The sequence below is a fragment of the Odontesthes bonariensis genome, chromosome 7, assembly GCF_027942865.1.
Source record: "Odontesthes bonariensis isolate fOdoBon6 chromosome 7, fOdoBon6.hap1, whole genome shotgun sequence".
NCBI lineage: Eukaryota > Metazoa > Chordata > Actinopteri > Atheriniformes > Atherinopsidae > Odontesthes > Odontesthes bonariensis.
In genome coordinates, this window is record NC_134512.1 from 54070 (window position 1) to 74847 (window position 20778).

General features: G+C 43.3%; 1 protein-coding gene across 2 annotated transcripts in view; it reads right to left on the minus strand.

Annotated features, from left to right (window-relative positions):
• The window catches only part of ano1b (anoctamin 1, calcium activated chloride channel b), a 226703-nt gene that overhangs the window by 19966 nt on the left and 185959 nt on the right, over positions 1-20778 (minus strand). For both annotated transcript variants that reach the window (XM_075469194.1, XM_075469193.1), the window contains one exon: positions 6688-6872. In XM_075469194.1, coding sequence (XP_075325309.1) covers positions 6688-6872 — 185 coding nt within the window. The remainder of the gene's footprint in view (positions 1-6687; positions 6873-20778) is intronic.

Here is a 20778-nt window from a genome sequence, read left to right on the forward strand (position 1 = left end):
TCTTTACTCAGTCTCTTGACCATTACTGACACACTCAACAACTGTAGTTGTCATCTGAGTATTTCTGGAGATGATAGGACTCTGAACTGTACTGAAAGTCTGAAGTCTACAGAGTGAAGATAAATGGTAGTCCTCTATGCTGCTACTGTGCAGCTGACCACCTTCTCAGACACAGGTCTATTTGTGAGGTAGTCAGTAACTCAGACAATTGGGGAGCCACACTTCTGTGTTATCTGGAGCTTCTTACATAACTATGGAGGCTGAATTGTGTTCAATAGATTAAAGAAATCAAAGAACATGATCCTTACTATGCAACCTGTCCATTTGAGAGTGAGCTTGCTGAAGCAGGTAGATGGTGGCATATTCAACACCAACATCAGGACAATATACAAACTGTAGTGGAACAATAATCCATAATAATAATAATAATAATAATATTGAAAAATATTTTCATTTCATTGGCTCTTTCCAGAGTTCCATCAGTCTAATCCCTTTTCACCTTAAAGACACAATATCTGATCCTAATTAACAGCACTTTTTGTCAGATGTGGTAACATTCTTTTCACATCCTGACAGCTATCAATAGCTATCAAATGACAGCTATTGATTTGCTATAAAAATGAGACACATGTCTGTGCAAAGGTCTGCCAATCATATTATTCATGCTGCATTCAATGACTTGCTGATCTTGGGCTGATAAAATGATTGGATGGCCTTCCAACTCCTCTTCTTATCAACTTTCACTCTTCACCTAAAGGCTAATTTATTTTAAACATTAAATATGCAGCTGCATATGAACAGAGCCTTCTGTCCGTCCTCTGTGTTCATTTCATATATTAGTAAGTTTTCAGAGACCTTGTAGATGTATACCAAAATGCAGCAAACGGAGCAGTACCACTGGAAATCGTGGGGGCAGCGTTGGGCAGTATAGCTCACCTGAGACCACGAAAAGGAACAAACGAGAATAAGACAAGAACTGAAATGGCAGAATTTTTGAGAGGCTAGGAAAATGTGTACGGATCCACAAACATATTTTCCCTTCGCCTGGTCATAGGAATGGAGAACTCCGAAACAGTTGAGAGGAGATTGGACATTGGCACTTGGAAGTGAACTCTGCACTGCCCTCTGGTGGATGTATTGCCGAACAATTATGCAAATGTAAGCAAGGATGGGAGTATGGGCAGTGAAGCTTGACAACGTTTGAAATGGATGCATCCTGAGCCTTAAGTCTACAGATTGTTGCAGGGACAGAGAATAAGAGGAGCTTGCAGACAGCACAGTAATGGCAGAGAAAAAGCAGTAATTTAAACCTTCCACATCATGCTGAAGAAAGAAGGAAACGGAAGAGTTTATCAGAAAAGGCTACAACTAAAAACATGTTTGGATAGAGAAAGAGTTTAAACCAGAGTCAACATAAGTGTATCTTTTGAACAATAGCTACAACTCCAGAAATCACAGGGCCAAAGAATCTAATACAATGATCCAAACCATAATCTTGCCTATTTCACTAAAATGGCTAGAACAGGCTCTGGAACTAAGGGTGTATGGGTGGAGGTGAAATAAAGCAGATTGTAGTCTAATTTTCTTATTTGTAAAGTGGTGAACAGCCACTCCTCCGAGGTAGTAGAGCATTTGACTGTAAAGTGCCGGCCACACTATCTGCCTCGTGCGTTTACGGCATTGTTTGTCATGGCTGTTTATCTCCCGCCGGGTGCTAATGCTAACAAAGCGCTAAAGGAGCTTCACAACTAAATCAGCTCGCTCCAGAGCAAGCACCCCAGGGGTTTTTATGTGGTTGCGGGGGATTTCAACCACATAAACCTGACAGACAGTCTGCCTAGTTTCTATCAGCATGTCACTATACCAACACGGGGAAATAACACACTGGACCGTGTTTATACAAACAAAAGAGACGCATACAGAGCCCCCACCCCACCCCCACTTCTCCGACCACATCTTCATCATGATGGTCCCTGTCTATCGTCCTCTACTCAAATGCTGCACGCCAACACAGAGGACCATCACCGTGTGGCCCAGTGATGCTGTCTATGCACTGCAGGACTGTTTCCAGTGCATAGACTGGCAGGTCTTCAGAGAGGCAGCTGTCCATGAGGGAGAGGTGGATCTGGAGGACTACACATCTGCTGTCGTCAGCTACATCCAGAAGTGTATAGAGGATGTCACTACCTGCATCAACCTTACTGTGGACACGCACCAATATGCATACAGGAAGAACCGATCCACAGAGGATCTTTAGTTCTTGGGTGAACTAAAATAAGCTCTCCATGGCATGTCCATATGTTCCAACAATTAGTCTTTGTTCAGTCTAAACTCAAATATTTTTCCAGAGGAAGATGGTACATCTTCCAACCACGCACCATCAGAGACTACTCAGAGAGTACAGTGGAGTCTTTAAAATCAGTAACCAGTGTGGTAGCAGAATATTGGTAGGTGATGACAGGATGGTAAAAGTACAAAAGTCATTCTACACTAAACATTCATGACCTCACAGTTGTTTCTACTGTTTCAATAAATAAAGTCTGACATGTATGGATCTAACTTTCAGACCCTCACAACTGACAAAAAAAGGACCAGTGAACTCAATAACCTCTCCCAGAGTGAAAATTTTGTATAAAAGAAAAATTGCAGAATGATCATGCATCAATGATAAATGGACTGCACTTTTCTAGTATAGTTGACCACTCAGAGTGCTCTTACACTAGAAGTCACTTTATCTGATGAGCAAGATTAGTTTTCCATTTGGAGATTTTCTTGAGAATAGTTTGTGGTTTCAGTTATATTCAGAAATGGAAAACTACAAATTAAGTTTTAAATTTTGTGATAGGACAATCAAAAATTACGATGTATGAGCTAGAGGAGAAAGGTGGATGATTCTGTTACCAAACTCTCTTTCTGTTAAAATGTTGAAATCAAGACTAATTTTGTAATTTAATTTCTGTGGTTGTGAGGAGCTTTTGTGTTTTGACATCAAAGAACAGCTTCTTTTTTATGGGGGAAATTTTGGGTCAAAATGATCGACATATATGTGAGTAAAAATGAATATAAATATGAACGAATTTATAAATGTATATATAATTAATATAAATATAAAAACGTGACACACAAATAAATGTATATATGTATATAAATATACATACATTTGTAAATATATTTTCGAGATTTTAAAATAAATATGCTTGACTTTGTGTGTGCAGTCTGGCAGTCTGCATTTGTGGATCCATTGTTTGCATTTGTGGATCCATTTTTTGCTCTCGTGTCCATGGCGTAATTTTGCGAACTCCTACTGTGCTGAAAGATGCACAAACAAATGCATGCCGATTTGAATGTGAACAGCGGCACAGCCCTCTATTCACGGAGCATCCACCAGATGGCAGTGTGCAAGGCACAGGGCAATGGCAGTGCCTAGCAGTCCAAGACAGAGGCTTTGGACGATCAATATGGAGTCGACAAGTGGAACAACTGGATGGGTATGACTAGCAGTTTAATCATTTATGACTTTTCCTAAATCCCTTTGGCTAGGCAGAATGAAAAGTAAAATGTATTAAACTTATTAGTCTAGGGTATTCTTCATTAAGACTGCTCTGGAGCTAGCATTGACGTAGATAGAATCAGAGTAGATAGAACCTAGAGAATCTTTGATAGATTCCGATTCAGGTTCAGGTTCTAGGTCAGTGGGAGAAAGCATTCCTACAACAGAATAGCTATTGATGCTAGTGGAGCTGCTATGACTAGCGTCATTGATCATATGTTCTGAACATTTAGATAACAAATATAACACAATGAACATCAGCTGCACTATGTTATAAGCTGCAGGTTTCAAAGCATGAGAAAAAAAATCGCGGGTTATAGCTGGAGATCACAGTGTTTGTAATACAGTAGTGGTTTTGGGTTTAACATCTGCGAGCATTAGCCAAGATCATGATAAAGTGACAAACCTGGCTAAATAATTGAGTAAATAATTAAATAAGTAAATGAATGACTTCGCTTGTTTATGGCGTCGACTGTACGTTATATCATCGCAGAGGCTTGCCAAAAGCTTTTCTTTTGGCATGTTAAGTTGTGCCAGAAAACATTTTACCTTTCATTATGCCTAGCCAAAGGGATTTAGGAAAAGTCATAAATGATTAAACTGCTAGTCATACCCATCCAGTTGTTCCACTTGTCGACTCCATATTGATCGTCCAAAGCCTCTGTCTTGGACTGCTAGGCACTGCCATTGCCCTGTGCCTTGCACACTGCCATCTGGAGGATGCTCCGTGAATAGAGGGCTGTGCCGCTGTTCACATTCAAATCGGCATGCATTTGTTTGTGCATCTTTCAGCACAGTAGGAGTGTGTCAAAATTACGCCATGGACACGAGAGCAAAAAATGGATCCACAAATGCAAACAATGGATCCACAAATGCAAAAAATGGATCCACAAATGCAGACTGCCAGACTGCACACACAAAGTCAAGCATATTTATTTTAAAATATCGAAAATATTATCTCTTTCATATGGGGTAGTAAACCCAGTCGTATCAGCAAGATCCACCTCCAAAGACCAAAACACTCAGGAGGGCTAGCATTGCCAAATTTCCTTTTTTATTATTGGGCATGCAACTTTCAAAAATTAATCTACTGGCTTGAAGATGAACCAATCACAGGAAGGGCGGACTGGGTGCAATTGGAACTCTCATCATACCGATATCACTTAGGTTCAGTAATTTGCGCAGCCTTGCCCCTCATCTGTAATAATTTGACTTCAAATACAATAGTTAACCATTCTATAAGAATTTGGGCTCAATTTAGAAAACATTATGGAATACAAGGCCCTTCTATCCTCTCCCCTATTAAGCTGAACCACATGTTTTCTCCCTCTTATACAGACCCTACATTTACCCAATGGTTCGATAAAGGGATCAAATCAATCTGTAACTTATACATAGAGGATACATTTGCATCTTTTTCGCAAATATCCCAAGCCTACAATCTACCTAAAAACGATTTCTTCCGTTATTTACAGGTTAGAAGCTTCGTACAAAAGATGTTCCACTCATTTCCAAATAAACCCATAAAATCCCATACAGACTGTATTCTAGGACTGAAATCAGACAGTAGAGGACTGATCGCCCAGATCTATGACCTCATTCAGAAAATTGACCCACACTCGACGGAAAACCTAAGGAAGGCCTGGGATTCTGACCTTGGAGTAGTTTTCAGAGATGATCAGTGGAAGTCCGTCTTAAATCTGATACATACATCATCTACATCTGCTAAACACGGCCTAATCCAACTGAAAGTCGTACACAGAGTTCACTTTACCAGGGCTAGGTTGGCAAGGATTTATCCGAACCTTGACTCATTCTGCCCTCGATGTAAGGGTCAACCTGCAGATTTAATGCACATGTTCTGGCTATGTCCGAACCTTTCTACCTTTTGGACAAGTATTTTTAAAGCCCTCAGTGAGATGTTTGGAACCCGATTAGATCCCGACCCGATTTGTGCCCTCTTTGGTGTAACATCTGAGGAATCTAGAGCTGACCTACCGACTAAAGCTTGTGTTGTCATAGCTTTCACTACACTCCTTGCAAGACGCTTGATTCTTTTCAAATGGAAGCAACACACACCTCCATCCTTTTCTCACTGGGTCAAAGATACCATGTACTTCTTAAAGTTAGAAAAAATCAAGTACACACTTAAAGGATCTTCCCAATCATTTCTCAAGGTATGGAGGCCCTTTCTTGATTATTATGACTCATTACAAGAACCCCTTGATAATGAGTAGACTTGAACATATACATGACCTTTTGCATTGGTGGAATTTCCCGCCTTCTATTATTTCAAGTTTGTATGTATTTATTTCCCTTTTTTTTTTTTTCCCTCCTGGTTGTCTTCTTTTATTTTTCTAGTTTTCATTTGGTTGCTTAAGTAAATTGAGTGTGTTTAGGAACTTGTAGCCCTATGGGTGGGGGGTGGGGGTGGGAGGTGGGGTAAGAAGGACAGGGTGAACTCCAATGTAACTGATGAACATTGTACCCTGTGTTTTAGAAATGACTGTAAATGGATAGAACATGTACATGTTCTGTATTCTTGTGGGTAAAAATTTCCAGAAAATCAATAAAACATATTTACAAAAAAAAAAATATCGAAAATATACTTACAAATGTATGTATATTTATATACATATAATACATTTATTTGTGTGTCACATTTTTATATTTATATTAATTATATATACATTTATAAATTCGTTCATAATTATATTCATTTTTACTCACATATATGTCGATCATTTTGACCCAAAATTTCCCCCATACTTTTTCTCTTTCTTTGTTGAAATGCAATCTGGGATTCTGTGAAAGATGTTTTTAATACAGTGTTTATAAAGAGCCTATAACACCAAACATCACAGCTCTGTCTCTTTCTCTCTCTCTCTAGCTCCTGTGTCAAAATTCCTCCAAGCTTCTCCAGGCAGAGGGTACTGTGACTACTGTCAGCAGCAACCCCGCCTAAATAACTCTGACAGTGCAAAATGTGACATCTGCAGAGCCATATTTAAACTCTTAAGACTTGAAATAGCTGGGTATTGTATGTTTTAAAATATAGCCATAATTTTAAATTACACTGACATTACATTGCATTGACTATGAACTGTAAACATGTTTAAGCAAGTTGATTTCCCTACCTGCAAACCTCAACAGGATAGCCAAGATGCAAGGGATCCATGGTTCCTTTTCCATCTTCAAAGTGGCTGACATTAAAGTAGGACAGTGTATGGTTAACAAATCCATGCATGGAGCCATCAGGGCTGTACATGTACTGGTAGACCATTCGCGGGATGAAGTCGGAGGTGAAGGAGATAACAAATGCCTGAAAGAAGGTGCGAAGGTTCAAATATTAGTCGCAGAAATAGGAGTCAAACAAGTACTAAAATATTTGTGGGTAAAGAAAATGAGGGAAGGGGTGCTGGGGACACCACAATCTGAGTTCATTCATTTGTAGGTTAAACTTCACTCTTAAAGTGACTTAAGCTGCAGCAGCTTCCTTTTAGGTAGCCACACACCAAACTCAACAAAGATGCAGCCAAAACTGCCTTTATATTTTCCTGTAGGACTTTGCGGAAGGAAAGTCGCTTGCTCTTTCCTAGATAGCCTCTGGAGCTGCAGAACGTCCCTCTCCTTCACTGTTCTCCACACTGGGAGAAGAAAAGGCCTGCTCTTCTAAACTTGCTCTCCAAAGCATCCTTGATTGGTACAGCCTGCCAGCAGCAGAGATACCGCAAGAACTCAAATGTAACCAGCAGCCCTTTAATAGCAAAGACTAGATTTTCATGCCAAAACAGACCATCTCCAACTCTTTCTTCCAAGAACAACAACAATGTTGGAATGGCTAGAAAGACAACCCTTAAGGACCATGGTAACAAACACACTGGTTCTTCGCATTAATGTTTGCTCCAAGCATAAGACTGCTAAACCATACTGTACGTGTATTGTATTGATTTGTTTCCTTTAAATTTGATTTTGTAATAACACCCATTCATTTACCCTGCTTGCCCCGCCGCCGACTCAGAACCTCTGCTCCACAGACAGCACCTCCACTTTGGATTCTCACCTGGATCAAGTAAGGACAAACATACCCATTGTCTGGATAAATTCCTTATTTGGAACCTCACCAATCATCTCCCTCCTCTCTCAGAGTTCCACATCTTCCCATATCCTCCCACCAAACTCTGTTCTAACTCTGATTCTCCCTGCGTCCTGTCTACTCTTGGGTCCGTTTTTGCGAGGCACCTAGCCGTGACAAACATTATATATTCTTTTGATTCTACTTCTAATTTTCCAGTGAGACTGACACGTGACACAACATCTAATTCACAGAACGGCAGAACAGATTATATAACAATAACCCCAGAGGAGTTTCAGTGGTTATATCCTCCTTTAATAGTTAACAGGACCAAACCCTTTATTATCCATGTTGTGACATTCCAAAAAATTCACAATGACCTATGTTGAGGTTGAGACTCACTATTAACCTTTGAAGGGTGAAGATTTGGTGTATTTGACACTTACACACATTCTCATGTAGTGTTACTTGATCACGTATAAGGATTTACCAGAAGCTCTCACTGTCTTAATAAACCTTATTTAACCTTGTATGTAGGGCACCACCTTCAAAGAAGGAAAAACACAGAATTTTACGATTCTGGTATGTTAAGTTAATTTTTCAATTAATAATCAGTCTCATATCTCGTTACTTTCGTGAATTCTCGTTTGGTTTGACAGACATTACGTAAAGAAAGCATACACACAACCTGTTGATTTTATATATATATATATCTATATATATATAGATATATATGAACTATTTATTGAAACGATATGACCAAAGACATGAACCTTAAATAAAACAGGAGATGTGTTGAATATGGGTGATTATATACAACACTTAGTGAATTGAAAATAAAATAGGGGTGAATGGAGAGGGACCGGATTTACTCAAATAGTTTAGGTTTCCTTACTATTTGAGGCTAAAGACTGACATCTTGGATTCATTTGTCATTCTAATAGTGAAAGTCTCGAGATTGTCAGGATTCCTGTGTTTCCTGACTGGAGGTTGGTCTGGAGCTGGAACCAATTATCTACACACACCTGCAATCAATGGAGCCTCATCTACATCCACTCTCTTCACCCATAAAGCCCTGGTTCAGTCCTCCACTCGCCGCCAGATCGTCTGCTTATCCTCAGTGGTATTGAGCCTTGACTCTGGTCTTTTCTAAAGTATTGTCTTTGCATATTACTGAACCTTTATTTCCCTGTCTTCAGCTCCTGGTCTCAGCTACTCACCTGCCCCGCCGTGGTCTCCCTGGAATCCTCCTTCTACCTCTAAGCCGCCAGCCTCCCTCACAGAAGATCAGTCCCTGTTTTCCCCTGGATTCCCCACCTTCTGGTTACTGGTCCATCTCCATTATCCTGCACCTCTGTTTCAACCTGTTACCCGTGTCTTGGCAATAAACCGGTTTATCACCACCACCTCTGATCCTTTTTGGTTTGTGTCTGAACTAGTTTGTCCAGTTAAAGACTGCCGTGACAGAGATACCCACCTAACCGTCTGTAAGATGAAAAACGGGTCGACCTTACTTCACTGAAGTCCTGTTTAGTCAGCTCGGAACACAGCAGGTGGTAGACACGCGGGGTCCAAGTGGATTTCCCTCAGTTCCGCTCTCAGGGCCTTCTTTTGGTTGTGGATGACTTCAGCGGACTTTGCAGTTGCCTGGACGGTTGCTTCTTTTCCACCGGGAAACGGGAACTGGCTGGTATCAAGGACTTCACCGTATAGAATGATAAAATCGTCCAAGTGTCAGAGTTGGTTGGTTGCTGACCAACTTCTGATGAGGTGAACTTAAGCTCCCAAAATGTTAACAAAAAGTTGCTTGATGCTGGCTTTCTTGGTTGGAAAACTATGTGATGGCGTGCAGCAGACTTAGACTTTAGACTACTTCATTCTGTTTCTATCTTTGTTCAGATTTCCTTCTTCCTCATCTTTCTATCCCGTCTTAGTCTTTTCATCTTCTGCATCGTTCATCCTCTCCGCATCATTCTGAAGACTTCTTCATTCCATTATCTTCTGTCTCGTTTCTCTGGCTCATGGATGTATTGGTTTACTCCATAGTTTACTCTTTCTGCTCTCTCTCTTGTCTCAAAGTAGATTTTGGATTGTGGGTTCTGTGGTTTGTCTCGTGGAGGCGGGGCATGACATAGGCTTACACTACACTTTCAGCCAATGATATGCCCAAAACCGCCGTGACGTCTGCCCGGGCGTGTTTTGTAAGGCGATAGGTTCTAACATTTATAGAGATTTTTGGATAAGACAAAGAAACTCTATTTCTCTATTTGTTCATCTCATAAATTTGTCTCTGATTCTGAAAACACCACAACTTGTTAAGATATGCAGATTAAAGATATAACCTAGACTTATGATATAAAGACATCAAATACACATAACATGACATAGTTGATGATTATGACTCTCAAAATTCAGATGAATATCTGTAAAGTTATGACATATGAATAGCGAACCAAACAATGTTATTTTCCTGTGTTAATAATGGAGCACAAAAAGATACAGGGACATTGTTTAACAGTTGCATTACTGCATATACTGTCCAGTTTACTGACTCCGTTTAGATTTAACTATTCAATACTACAGGGGCAATGTGGTTCCATAGGCAGGTTAGTCATTTTTAAGCATGGATATTACTTCGTCATACTTCCAAGTACGATCATGAAAAGAGTCGTAAAATGCAGCTCGTGATTTTGCTGAGAACCTGAAATAACTTGTACAAAGATATCAAACACATTTAATACAGTTTTAAGATTCGGCTGAAAGTGAATCTAAGTAGTCATTTCCAGTTCTATTTAGGCATCTGGTTCTCTTATCTGGGTGGATGAGGGTAAAATGTCACCTATGATTCATTTTGTCCAGATAAGATAGGGAGTGAGTTAGTCTGGTTTTTCTACGATTTTCTCCTAAGAGGTAGGGCTGGACTGACAGTCTGGCATTCCGGGCATTTTCACGGTGGGCCGACGCCCCTCGAGGACCGGTGATGTCGTTTTTTTGTTTTTTTTTTTGATTAATGTAAAAAAAAAAAAAAAAAAAAGTGACCGGCGGGCAGCCCACGATTTCATGTTGACGGCCTCGGCCCACACATGGGGGGTAAAATTATTATTTTATCGGCCGTGACGGTAATTGCAACACAAAATGCGGCCATTGGTAGAATTTCTCGAAGGACAATGGGCTAGTCCTATGAAATCTCTCAGCACCTCTTTGGCCCGCCCCTCCCCTCACCGTTGACACAGGTCATCAATCCTACCATTTGAGCTGAACGGACTAGGAGAGAACAGTCAAAAACCGAAATGGACAAACAACAGAAACGAAAGGGTGGTGCACAGAAGCTGCGAGATAAAAGGCTAAAAAGCCTACAAGCAGCAAAATGTGCGAGGCTTACTGACATGTTTGCAAGTGCTTCCACCACGACCACAGCACCGGGTGCAGGGCCATCAAGTCCAGGGCCAGGGCCGTCAACATCCTCAGCAGTAGAACAGTGTTGGCCAAACACAGAGGAAGAAGCTATCGAGGTGGATTCAGAGGTGGAGGAGGAGGAGGAGACAGACGTGACCCAGGGACAGATTGAGGAGGTCAGAATAGCCAGCCCGGTAAGAAGTAGGCTAATGTTAGGCGAAATGTTAGCAGAATGACGACATGTTTTTTTAATGGGAGGACTGAGGGCTCTCCGTGTGCGTGGAGACTTAAATTAGGTATTTATAGATAAACGACTGGTAGGCTACATCTTCACTACATCAGTATGGGGGGAATTGATCATGCTGAAATTATTACTTATTTTATCCAGTCAGGCTGGAACACGAATAAAAAAGCCTAGCCTGTTTTTTTGCACAACCTTGTTGGTTAGGAGGTGGTCACCGACTGTGGTGTGTGTGTGTGTGTGTCTGTGCGTGCGCGTTTCTGTCACAGAGATCATTCAGTCTTTATTTTCAACGAATGCTATGAGTAGATTTACTTTATTTGAAGGCAGGGCTCTCAAGTTTTCAAGTTTGCTTGGAGTGAGATTCGGGCGGGGCAGGGGCCGGGCTGTGTGCGCGGCAGGGTTTCTTTCGTTTTTTTTTTTTTGGGGGGGGGTTTCTAAATCAAGACAGCTGTACCAGAGCTGGGTTCTGAGCTGTACGAGCGCACAGTAACCTGCCAGTGACTCGTTTATGGTATCGGCCATTAGAATTTCTGTGCGACGAAGTTGATCATTTCTCAGCGTGAGAAATGGCATGTGTGGCGTGTGAGCGTGTGAACTTGTTGAAATGTGTGTGACTTGAGAGCCCTGTTTGAAGGTGTAAAAGTGACATGCGCCTGTCATTAGCATTACAGTACTTAAACCATCATTAATGTAGGATCACACAAGTAATCTCATCACTTTCTGTGAAAAATGCAATTAAATCCTAACACAAATGTATTCATTTAAATAAATCTCCTCACCTTACAATAGCAGTTTTTTCATTAAATCGCTCTTCTCTGCCACTCTGTCAATCACTGTGTCAGTATCAAGGGACACAAGAACATCTTTCTCGGTGGCCATCAACATAAAGGCTTCCAGTTTGCTGGCAGAAAGGCAACTCCTCAGTCTGTGTTTGATGTAGCGGAGGGTTGAAAATGACCGAAAATGACCGAGGCAGGAATATTAATTTCGTATTTCTCCGGTTACCTATCAATCCATTTCAGCAAAGCAATGTTTCACTAATATTACATGGGCAACTGTAACCTGTAACACCTGCAAACAATATAGTTATCACAAGCTAAAATAACACTGAACACTTTGGTGTCTACATGAGAGTGTCATAAACATTAATGACACACTTAATATCTACGACTGATGTCATTGGGTATTTGCAATATCTGTAGTCAACTTTACATAAGCCTACAAAATCGAATGGCACGAGATACGTTATAGCCTTGCCTACATTAATGATTGAAATATTCATGGTGGGCCGCCATGGCCAACAATACCCGGGCCATTTTTTGGTCCCAGTCCAGCCCTGCTAAGAGGGTTCTTTGTTTGTTCATCTTAAGTTGTTAATGCATCAAGGGTTTATGGTATAGGTCGGTTGTAAATTAGGCGATCAGTCTTTTCCTTTGTGTAGACTTCCAAAATCTGGTCCCTACCCAGAAGGAATGTTTGTGTCTTCCAAAGGTTTAAGTCGTATTAATTCACTCCAGAATTCATAGAACCGTAGTTACATCCGTAACTCTCGTTCTATTTCATTCTTCCTGACCGCCAGAGGGCAGTGCTTTCAGCACTGGATGACTAATGCCAACAAGGTCACGAGGAATGCTTACCGCATTAAGGCATGGAAGCTGTTGATAGAACAGCCATTGCCACAGCAGGTAGAGCAGCCACATTGACGCGATAATAGCGAGCAAAGGTACATGAGGATTCCCAGGTCACTGCAGCACAGATGTCCTGCAAAGAGACCCCTTTCAAGGCTGCCCATGATGTAGACACACTCTGAGTAGAGTGGCACCACACGTTACTAGGCGCAGGTAGGCTCTGTGACGTATAAGCATGTAAAATCACATTGACAATCCACTTTGAAAGTCTATGTTTTGACAGAGGTTGACCTTTCCTACAGCCCCCATAGCAAACAAACAGTTTGTCCGATTTACGAAAAATGGCTGTAGCCCACACATACCTTGAGTGCCCGAACAGGGCAAAGCTGCTCTGACAGCTCCGTTCCCTGCTGTGACGAGCTTGGTGGACTGAATGCTGCAAACTCAGTTGCTCGGTTTACATGTGAGGGAGGCACCCTCTTTGGCAGGAAGGAGGGATTGGGTAGGAGAGTAACCCCCGACCCATCCGGATACCAACACATACACATCTCGCTCACTGACAGGGCGTGGAGCTCACCCACTCGCTTTGCTGATGTGATTGCCAGCAGAAATGCCATCTTTGCAGACAGCCACCTGAGTTCTGCCTCTCCTATGGGTTCAAATGGGGGCCGACACACTGACCTCAAAACCAAGGTCAAGTCCCATGATGGTACCACGGTGACCCTTGACGGCCTACGCCTCTGTGTGCCCCTCAAGAACTGACTAACCAGATAGTGTGACCCCACTGTCTGGTTGTTTACTCTGGCATGTCCTGCCGAAATGGCCGCCGCATAAATCTTTAAGGTTGATGCACATTTGCCTGCGTCCAATAATGACTGCAGGAAACGTAGAATGATGGCCACCAAGCAGTTCTCCGGCACCTCACTCTGTGTCTGGCACCACTTAGAGAAAAGCTTCCAACTATTAGCATAGAGTGACCTAGTGGAGGGAGCCCTGGAACTTAATACTGTGTGGATCACCGACTGGTCACATGATGCCAGGAGTGGGTCCTGGCTCCCAATGGCCAGACCCAAAGCTGAAGGCGACCCGGATTCTGATGCCACATGCGTCCCCCTAGTTGAGAGAGGAGGTCCGGTCTCCTTGGGAGGCGCCATGGTTACCCCTGGAGTAGTTTCAGCAGCACTGGAAACCATGGCCACCAGTAGCAGTCTGTGGCCCTTCTGTCGCACTCTTTCCAGCGTCACACGAATGAGCAGAATTGGAGGAAAGGCATAAAGAAGTGCGCTTTTTTAGTGGTTTTATGTGTTTTTACTTGTTGTGGTGATTCTTTGTGTGTTTTTATGATGGACTGTTTCTTGTTTCTTGTTTCTCATTTATTTTCAGCTCTTATTTATTTATTATGTGTTTGTCTATGTGTTTGTTATGTGCCGTGTGGATGACCAGGTGGCATTTAATTTCCCCATTGGGGATTAATAAAGTCTCTCAATCAATCAATCAATCAAGAAGGCGGGGTGGCCAAACATGAGCCAAAGCATCCTGTCCCAGAGGGCTGGTCCCCCCAATCAGTGAGTACCAAAGGGGACAATGTGAGGATGTTTCTGAGGCAAAAACATCCACCTCTGCTCTGCCATATCGGCTCCAAATCAGCTCCACCACTTCTGGGTGGAGTCTCCAGTCGCCCTGTGGCAGCCTATGGCGGGAGAGAACAACCGCCACACTGTTCTGTACACCTGGAAGGTGTACGGTCCTGAGGCTCAGGAAGTGGGGAAATGCCCACGTTAGGAGCTGCTTTGACACCTGGAGCCCCTGCTTGGACCTGGTGACACCATGATGATTTATGTGATACACTGCTGAGGTGCTGTCTGTGCGGACGAACATGCCGCCCCTTCAATACAGGAAGAAAATGTTGCAGTGCGAGATATATTGCCCTGAGCTTGAGGACATTTATATGTTCCCAACTGTGCTGTGCGCTCCATCTGCCGTTGATGGTCTTGCGCTGCCAGACGGCACCCCAACCTAACAGAGAGGCATACGTCTCCACAACCTCTCGGCGGGCAGGGATTACGCCTAGGGGAACCCCCCTGGCCAGATACTCCCGTCTCCTCCCAGGCCTCAGAGCTCGACAGCAAGGACTGGATACCCTTACGTTCCTGCCCCTGTGCCACTTGGGATCCAAGTGAAGTGTGTTGACCCAGATTTGAAGGGGCCGTAAGGAAAGGAGACCCAGGAGAATCACCATGGATGCTGCCGTCAGCATGCCCAGTAGTCTGAGAAAGAGGCCGTACCGCAATACTCTGCCATTCTGGAAGCAACCAATGAGTTGCAAAATATTCTCCACTCTCTTTTGAGAAAGGAAGGCTCTCATCGACAATGAGGGTTCTGCTCTTGGAGTAATTGACTGTGAGGCCCAGTCGGTTCACATGTCCAAGGAGCAGAGCAGTGTCTCTGACTGCCTGCTCTGCAGTTGGGGAAACAAGTAGCCAATCGTCTAGATATGGCAAGATTGTCAAACCCCTGGCTTGTATGGGAGCAAGGGCCGCTGCCACGCACCTCGTAAATATGCGAGGGGCAAGTGAGAGACCGAATGGCATCACCTTGAATTGGTAAGCCCGGCCCTGAAATGCGAATCTCAGGAACTGCCTGTGGTGTGGAGCAATAGGCACATGAAAATAGGCATCTTTGAGATCTACTGACACAAACCAGGCCCCCCGTGCCACTGACTGGAGAATGTCTGCCATCCGCAACATTCGGAATGGCAGGAGTCTTAAAAACCTGTTCAGCCCCCGCAGGTCGAGGATCGGGTGGAACCCGCCATCCTTCTTCGGAATAAAAAAATAGCCATGTATGCCACTCGACAGGCTCGATGGCGTCTTTGTCTAAGAGGGTTGCCAGCTCCCTGTTGAGGGCGAGGGATTTTGCGGGATCTCTGACCACAGACATCGTGATCCCGCTGGAAGTCGGTGGCCGGCGTCGGAACTGCAGTGTGTATCCCTTGGACAGCGTGGATACCACCCACGGGTCCGTGGTATCCCTCTCCCAGTAGCTGATGTGCTGTTGAGAGAAGCGCCGGCCCTTTGAACATCAGGTCCGACCCCCGCCGAGCTCCCTAGACATGAATGCAAATCTCTGAAGAGATGCATCACTTAGGGTCTGAGCAGAGGAGTCTACACTAGATTCCTGCAGGATCTGAGACAGGCCCAGTTTAAGGTGGGAAAAGGAATTACCAATACGGCCCATGCTTGCCGCTATATTATAAGCCCTAACAAGGAGATCATCGGTCAGCCGGCACTGTGGATGGGGACAGCGGGCATCAAGTCTGAGAGCCTCATTGGGTGAGACTATCAAAGAGGCAATGGAAGGCTCGACTGGGGCCATACGATCCAACCCATAGCTGCCTACCTCCTGCATGGCTGCCAAATTCCTGCAATCACTGGCGTGATGAGACAGCTATTTTGGATCTGCCCAGCAGCGTTGGAGCTCTTCAATATAGGGCTTCGAAGAAGGGACAGAGAAAGATGCAGGTTGTGGCGCCTGCTTAAAAAAAAGCACTCGAAGGAGCTGCTATGACGGGAGCGTAATCCAGACCCAGGTGGGCTAAAGCCATCCGAATTGCTGGTTCCAGTGAGGCACGGCCAGCTTCTGATCCACACAATGAACCGTCAGACCCTTGAGACAATTCGCCACAGTTCATACAGCCGGGGCGCTCCTTCGCATGCGACCCAGCAGCCTGCGTCTCTATCTTTTAATGTTTTGAACTGCTTAAACGGACTCTTTTAAACTTAATTTCGCGTATGAATGTGTACTGTCAGTGATTTTCAGCCATGCAAATTTTGGGAACTCTCTTGGAGCTTTTTGTGCTCTTCCTCTCGGTATCGTTGTATCGTTGTTACTGTTCCCCTACCTGTTGGGAAGCAGGTGGACTTGGAATTACCGGGAGAGCATACAGCAGAGAGTTTCTCCTGTCATTGCGGTCTTCAATCTCCGGGATTATCCCTAATATCATCCCGAGGGCACTGCAGTATAAACCGCCGGCCCCGAGGCCTCGGAAAAGAGGAAAGAGAGGCAGCCTACGCCGGAGACTCAAAACTTTTCGGTTGGATAATCGCCGCAAGTTACCACCGCTTCCCACTATACTGCTATCAAATGTGCAATCCATCCGCAACAAGACTGACGAACTGGAATTATGGACTAAGACCAGAGGGGAGATTAGGGAGTCATGTTTACTCGCTTTCATGGAATCATGGCTCACCGGCCAAGATCGAGACGAGGATCTGTCAATAACTGGGTTTGGAAGCCCAATTAGGCTTGACAGGTCATCGGAGACGACAGGGAAAAGCAGAGGAGGAGGGGTGTGTTTTTATATCAATGAGCGGTATTGCAACATCATCACGGTCAGGGAAAAAAATCTGTACCGCCGACATAGAACTGCTTTCCATCTCACTCCGCCCCTTCTACCTTCCACGTGAGTTCCTACAACTTTTTTATACATTGGTATATATTCACCCACGCGCTAATGCAGCAGCTGCTGCTCAGCTGATTGCAGACACTACGCACAAACTGGACGAAATTTGCCCCGACGCACCTAAATTAATTTTGGGGGATTTTAACCACTGTGATTTGAGTAGGACTATGAGAACGTATGAGCAATATGTCACTTGCGCTACAACACAGAAAATGACCTCTATTGATCTGTGTTATGGGTCAGTAAGGGGGGCTTACAGCTCCATACCCATGCCGTCCTTGGGAGCTTCCTACCACAACAGCGTCTAACTCGCGCCAGTGTACAAACCTTCTTTTAGACGCGTAGAACATGAGGAGAGAACGGTGAAAGTCTGGTCAGAGGACAGTATCTCCTCACTTCAAGCATGTTTTGAGTGCACGGACTGGGAGTGCTTTCAGGAGGGGTCTGAGAACATTGATGAACTTGCAGACACTGTATCATCATACGTCACATTCTGTGTGGACATGGTTATCCCCACTAAGACAACTGTTACTTTTCCGAACAATAAACCATGGGTGACGAAAGAACTTAAATCTGTCATTAACAAGAAAAAGAGGACTTTCTACACTGGGGACATTTGAGAGATTAAAGCAGTGTCCAAAGAAGTAAAAAATGAGATCAGGAAAGCTAAAATGAAATATAGAAGGAAAGTAGAAGAACAATACAGTGGGGGGGATCTTAGAGCCGCCTGGCGAGGAATTAAGTCAATGGCATCATTAAACCAGCAAGCTGAAAGGAGAATGCCTATTACTGTTCAAGGGGTTGAGTCATGTGATCTTCCTAATGCTTTTAATTTATTTTACTCACGTTTTGAATCATCTGACTTCTCTGATAATATTTCTATGTTGAGGAACACTCTGGTTCATAATAATGACCTAATGATATCTCAGGAACGAGTAACATCCCTGTTTAAGAAGGTCAATATTAGGAAGGCTGTTGGTCCTGATGCTGTTTGTGGGCACACATTACGCTTCTGTGCAGACCAACTAAGTGGAGTATTCACCGGCCTCTTCAATATGTGTGCAAAAGAAGGCCATATTCCCCAGATATGGAAGAGCTCCACCATAATTCCACTAGCCAAACTAAATAAACCCAAGGAGTTGAAAGATTTTAGACCAGTAGCTCTTACGTCCTTGGTGATGAAAAATTTTGAAAAAATCCTTAAAGCTGAAATTATGTCCTTGGTCACTGGAAAACTGGATCCATTACAGTTTGCTTATCAAACTGGTAGAAGTGTGGATGACGCAAAACTTTTTATTTTAGATACAGTATACAAACACTTGGAGAAGCCTGGGTCCCATGTTAGGCTTTTATTTGCAGATTTTTCTTCTGCTTTTAACAAAATGCAGCCACATATCCTGATCGAGAGACTAACAAATGATTTTCAGGTACAGAATCAACTATTGCTGCTACTTTTACATTTTTTAACAGATAGAACACAGAGAGTTTTTGTAAATGGTCATTTGTCCCAACCTATTACTTCAAATACTGGCTCGCCGCAAGGATGTGTACTCTCTCCCTTGTTATTTATTTTGTACACAGATAGCTGCAGGTCTTCCCAACAAGGAAGCCACCTAGTCAAGTTTTCAGATGACACTGCACTGTTATCTTTATTCCGAGGTCCACGTTCCAGTCATGGGCTAGCGTTGACATCATTTGTGAAGTGGTGCGACAATAATCTTTTAGATTTAAATGTAGCCAAAACAAAGGAGCTCATAATTGATTTCAGGAGGGCAAAGGCAGAACCAATAGCAAGTGTCATACATGGGGGGGATGTGGAAATCGTTGATTCTTACAAGTACTTAGGTACAATATTTGACAGTGAGCTCAAGTTTCATGTAAACACTGAGACAATTGTCAAAAAGGGACAACAGAGAATTCATCTGCTGAGGAAGCTTAACTCCTTCAGTGTCTCTAAAACCATTTTACGTAACTTTTATCAGTCTTTTATTGAGAGTCTTTTAACTTTTTCTTTTTTATGTTGGTACAATAGCCTATCAGTCAAAGACAAGAACAGTCTCAGCAGCATTGTTAACACTTCATCAAAGATTATTGGAACACAGCTAAACAGTCTGAGTGCTCTGTTTAACAAACAGGCAGTCCAAAAGGCTAAAAGTATCATAAGTCAGCCTGATCATGTTTTAGGTGGTGAATTTCCATTAATGCCCTCTGGGAGGCGCTATTATTCTGTCAGGACAAAAACAAAAAGGTATTTTGGATCCTTCATTCCTACAACCATTAGATTATTAAATAAGGTGTAGGGATAGAGTATATTACTGACAATTTGATTTACTGAGCGCTGTTCATCACTGACAGGACAGGGTGTTTGACTGTATGTGTGTGTTAAGATGTATATGTTTTATCTATCTATTTTTCTTATTTATACTTTAATGTTGATTGATGGAGACTGGGACTGCAAACCTAATTGCCCACTGATGGGATAAATAAAGTTTTCTGAATCTGAATCTGAATCATACATGGGTTGTCAGATAAACCTGTCCTCAGGTGTTCAACACCAAGACAGGCCGGACACTGATCATGGCCATCCTCAGGTTGGAGGGGTACATACAAGAGTTACAGACATGCGAGCTCAACATGTCATCAAGTGGGACAGTTTACAAAAAACGAAGGAATAATTCAGTAAATTATCCCATAAACAGTGTGAGACAGTCAGAGTGGAGACACTGTGCCGTACACCCACACAAAAATAAAGATCAAACGCGTTCCTCAAGAACATATTTATTTCAATGAGTCAGTGCACTCCACACTGCCCAACAAGTTAAAGTAAGATGTCTAATGGCGTGCTTACTGCTGCTGCAAACCTCCGAAAGCAGAGAGTCAAGCAACGTAGCTGTAATATAACATGCGGCGAAAACACCGCTGTTCAAAACAAATACAAGCCCGGCGAGGCGCCGGCTCCTTTCATCTGCTAACAATTAAGCAACGTAACTGTCTGCTGTAATTCAGTGCGAATCGAAACGGCGAGATCACCGCTGTTCAACACAATACAAGCCTGGCTAGACGCCGGCTCTTATCATCTGCTAACAATTAAGCAACTTACCTGTCTGGAGTAATTCAGTGTGAATCGAAATGGCGAGATCACCGCTTTTCCACCGAAAGAACAGACACACGTGAAAGAATGAGCGGCTTGCCGCAGTCTCTGGTGGACAAAGAGCCGAAGCACCAACCCTCAGGTTACGAGACTACCAGCGGCGAGCCAATTTTTGACCTGCTATCAAGTTGAGTTTTCCTCAATTGCGAGAAGATAGAAGGAACAGATTGCGTGATGACGTGGGGGTCTTAAGGCTGATTTATGGTCGGAAACCAGGTTGTCTGCGTGTGTGTCGCAGTTAACGCAGACATGCCCCCGCCCCTTACGCAGAC